This window comes from Nematolebias whitei, chromosome 1 (assembly GCF_014905685.2).
Source record: "Nematolebias whitei isolate Nwh7 chromosome 1, NemWhi1, whole genome shotgun sequence".
NCBI lineage: Eukaryota > Metazoa > Chordata > Actinopteri > Cyprinodontiformes > Rivulidae > Nematolebias > Nematolebias whitei.
Genome location: NC_056498.1, coordinates 49,076,032 through 49,080,439, shown reverse-complemented (window position 1 = coordinate 49,080,439; position 4,408 = coordinate 49,076,032). Strand labels below are relative to the sequence as shown.

Here is a 4,408-nt window from a genome sequence, read left to right as displayed (position 1 = left end):
CGGGGTGCTCGTCCCCTCTGACGTGTCCGCCATCGCCCTGGACTTCAAGGTCCTCCACCCGGTGGTCATAACCCGGCTCGGGGTGTTCCCCAGCGGGACCCGGCCCGAGCTTCAAAGCAACGTGACCGTGAAGCTCCTGCAGCTGGATCAGGAGGTAACGGAGCCTCTGAGTAGAAACGCAGCCCTGGGGGACTCCGAGCTGCAAAGACACCTCAGCTCCTTCTGAACGACTTCACAGCCGAGTCCTTAAAGTGGATCACGCTGCGAAACTCTTCAAAGACTGAAAGACGTGTGTTTCTCCCGTGCTTTGCAGGAGGCTGTGGTTACGGCTCGCTTCAGTTCCATCAGCACCGGGACCATGGCGAACTGGGTGTGGTACAAACCCGTGGAGCAGTTCATCCTGCCTAAGGTCAGGTTCCTCAGACACCCAGCCGAGAAGACCTCAGGGTTCAGGAGTAGAACTTCTGCAGGCGCAAACACGGCTGAAAACATCAGAATTCGTCTTTTATTCCTCTTCAAAAATAAAGTGTTAAAGAAAATCAAATCAAGGAAACATTAGGGAGGCTGTCGCAAAACATGCTGATCGGATGGATCGTTCAGCTTTTTAGATGAAGGTTTGTGGAAAGATTGCGAACAATAAATATCTTACCTGTTGCAGATAGCGCTTTGAGCAGCTTCAGTTTGTAAAAATTAAACAGTTTTGTCCGGATTGATGAGCTTACAGCTAGTCCGAGCAAATTGCTGCTGTTTTCATCCTCGTTCGCTCTAATCTGGACATCCTTCTGTCGAGGAATCTCACGTAAACTACGGTAAAAAAATTACATTTTTAAAACCTCCATTTTAATTTCTTGAACCAACGATTTTGTCTACGTTTTGTCCCGTCTCCTTGAAACTATTTAAACGCGTCCTAAAACATCAACGTAAATTCAACTCCAGTAACTTCTGTTTTTCAGAACCGGGGGCGGCCATGTTGTAGTTTTTAGCCCGAGCCTGCGCTCTATGTGCAGATGAGCCCTCAATACAGAAACCTGCCTACATACAATTTGTTAACAATCTTCAAATAACAAAGTTAAAAACACATTTCTTAAAATGAATATTTGAACACACAGCAGCAAGTTGAATAAGAAAAAACACCTGAAAATATAATTTGAGGTGTTTTTTTTGTTTGTTTTTTTTTAGATTTTAGACGGACAAATGTCTTAGTCTGCCACTAGGGGGCGCACATCCATGGAGGCTTCAGCTTCTCGGTTTGGTCTTGTATCTATTTGTGACATATGTCGATGTGCTGAAATGATGAAAAACTGAGAGGAAACTATTTGATAATGAAATATTCAGCTGACAATATTCTTTCTCTGTATTTTAATGGGTTGCCACCTAGTGCCATTTTCTTTCAGAGTGTGGGAACTGAGGAAAAAAAACCCTGTAAAACATGTTTAAAAAATATTTGTTGTCAAATAAACTGCCTTAAAATAACTTAATTCCTAGAAGTTTCACAGCATTTTATCTGAATGCTGTTTCAGTCACCTTCAACATAAATATTTCAGTAAATGGTTATTCCAGCAGAAATAGTGTGATATTCCTGCACGACACGTTCCAGACTGCAATGGAGGTGCTACAGCTAGCTGCTGCCGCCATTGTTTGCGCTTGTAAAGAACAACTATCTGAATAACTGCTCCAAAACATCTTTTCAAATTGGAATTATTTCATCATTACTTCAGACCGCAGCACATCAAAGAGTTCAAAGCAGAGCGAGCGTCTTAACGAGCGTCTTAACGAGCGTCTTAACGAGTGCTGCAACCGTCCTAAAAACCGTCTAATGAAACCGGCTTCAGGTACAGAGACCTGTGCTAATGCTAATCCCGCTAGCCGAGAATTCTAATATTCATTTTCACCGGCCAAACAACGCTAAGTTGTGGGGTGTTCAAGTATTCTGTCAATAAAGCTGCGCTCATCCGTAACTGTAGTTCCCACTATATAATCTTTTCAAAATAAAACAGGACGGCAGAAATATGCTGTACGTGCGTTAAAACAAAAGCTCTGGAACAACTTGGCGAAGACGCTGACGTTAATTTTTTGAATTCCCTTCGGTTAGCTCTTCGGTCTGCGCGGAGCTAATCTTTTTGTGAAATCTGAGATATGTGCAACAGGTAAGATATTCTTTGCTCACAACCATTCCATTGAACGGCACGTCAAAGATATTAATTCAACATCTGTTCTTTCCAGGGGTTTGAGGGGACGCTGGTTTGGGAGAGTCTGGACTCTGCTCCTCTGACCACGGTGAACTCCTCCGTGGAGCTCGACGATGGAGGAGGCGTCCTCAAGTTCTCCCCTGTACGTGTTTACGATCGTTTCCGCGACAAACTGCAGATGGGAAACAATCCGAAAGCTTTGAACTTCCTGTTCTCCTGAACTTGCAGATCTCAGAGGGAGTGCTGCCTCACAGAAGTGCTCTTGGGTTTCCTGGTTTGGCTGGAGGCTTCACCTTTACCATCTACGGTTGGTCCGGCGTCGTTTAATGAAAACGTTTGGGTCAGAGTCACTCCGTGAGCCAGATGTTCTCAGAGAAACCTCTGTAAAAACAAAAAGACGTTGTTCGTCCTGGCAGGTTATGAGATTAGCTCCTTTTTTACCTCCGGGCTCTTAAACGTCTTCCAAACGGACGGTGGCGTTAGTCCCCCCCCGCCGCCTGCCTCCGTTACATTATTGACCCGTTTGCTGCTGCGTTGCTTTTTTGTGGAGGTTAAAATTAAATCCATGGTTCCAATTCGCTGAAAACAGAACTAGTCACAGGAATGCATATCGCCCGCCGCCCTTCATGCCACAGTTTTAGCTTCATGTCGTCTTATGTTCAGAAACGTAGCCGTTTTGGTCAAATGTTGAGCATTTTGTGTCTTTTCATGCTTTTAGCTTTTAGATAGCTTTTTTTGTAGCCTTTCTAGCTACTTTTAATTATTGTAGCCTTTTTACTGTCTTGATAATTTTACTCAGCATTTTGATCTTTGTAGCTTTTTCCTACCTGTTTGTCATTTTTAAGGCTTTGGTTTTAGCTTTCAGCTAGCCTTTCTAGCAACTTTAAGCTAACATTTTCATACTTTTCGATTTATTAGCGTTTTGTTAATTTTCGCTTAGTTTTTTTTCTTCTTTCCAGTTACTTTAAGCTAGCATTTGGGTACTTTTAGCATTCAACTAGCTTTTTGCTACTTTTAATTTGTGCGTTTAGCTTTCAGCTAGACTTTGGCTTTTCTAGGTACTTCAAGCTAACCTTTTGATACTTAGCTTTTTATAGCGTTTTGCTACTTTTAGCTCTTAGTTTTTAGTCTTTCTAGCTACTGGTCTTTTGCCAAGTTTTGATCATTTTAGATAGACTAACATTTCTAACTAATTTAAGCTAGCCTTTTGATACTTTTAGCTTTTAGATAGCTTTATTATCCTTTCTAGCTACCTTTAGCTAGCCTTTTTACTTTTAGCTTCTAACAATGTTTGGCTACTTTACCCTTTAGTTCCAAAAGAAGGTTATCAAACAAAACAATGACTAAAATTATTTACCAGTATATTAGTCTTTAGCTACTTTTAGCAGTTAGCTAGTATTTAGCTCTTTTTAGCTCTTAGTGTTCCTTTAGCTCCTCCGGTTAAGTTTTATTTTTTTCCTGCAGAATCCGTGAGCATTCGCGCTGCATTTAGTACTTTTTCCTCAAATTTGATTGAAATCCGTCTAGTGGTTTAGGAGATATTTTGCTAACAGATTTGAACCCAAGACCTAATAGCTAAATTTTAAACAAATATCTCGTGTGAGCTGAGAGCTTAGATGACGTGTCGGGGATCACTCTCAGCTACTACCACACTGAACCAGTATCTGTAAAACTGAACAAGTTTTAGCCATTTTTGTGTTTTCCAATAAACTTGGCTGTGGCGGCCATCTTGAATTGAACGGGCTCCAGATGTTCATCAGTTGTAGAGACACAGCTAATAACTATTTCCTGAAAGTTCAAATCAGTTCATGAGATATTTTGCTAACAGACACACAGACATAAGTAAAACCAGAACTCATTGATTTATCGTTTTTATTTTTCCTTGCTCCGTAATGCTCCTCTTTTTGTCCCCTCCCATTGTCTCCTCTTGTTGTCGCCTTTTGTCCCCTCCCATTCTCCTCCCATTGTCTCCTCTTGTTATCCACTCCCGTTGTCTCTTGTCATCTCGTGTCATTGTCTCCCTCCCGTTGTCCACTCCGTTTGTTCCCTCCTGTTGTCTCCTCCCGTTGTCCACTCCGTTTGTCCCCTCCCGTTGTCTCCTCCCTTTATCTCCTTCGTTTGTCCCCTCTTGTTGTCTCCTTCTTTTGTCTCATCCTGTTGTCTCCTCCGTTTGTCCCCTCTTGTTGTCTCCTCCTTTTGTCTCCTCCTGTTGTCTCCTC

At 42.3% G+C, this 4,408-nt stretch overlaps 1 protein-coding gene across 1 annotated transcript in view; it reads left to right on the top strand.

The window, feature by feature from the left end:
• Positions 1 to 4: 4 nt before the first annotated feature.
• Positions 5 to 4,408, top strand: part of b3galnt2 (beta-1,3-N-acetylgalactosaminyltransferase 2) — a gene marked incomplete at both ends in the record, with an annotated part of 7,225 nt that continues 2,821 nt past the window's right edge. Inside the window, 4 exon segments of the mRNA XM_037691697.1 lie at positions 5 to 154; positions 314 to 409; positions 2,224 to 2,331; positions 2,418 to 2,496. Coding sequence (XP_037547625.1) covers positions 5 to 154; positions 314 to 409; positions 2,224 to 2,331; positions 2,418 to 2,496 — 433 coding nt within the window.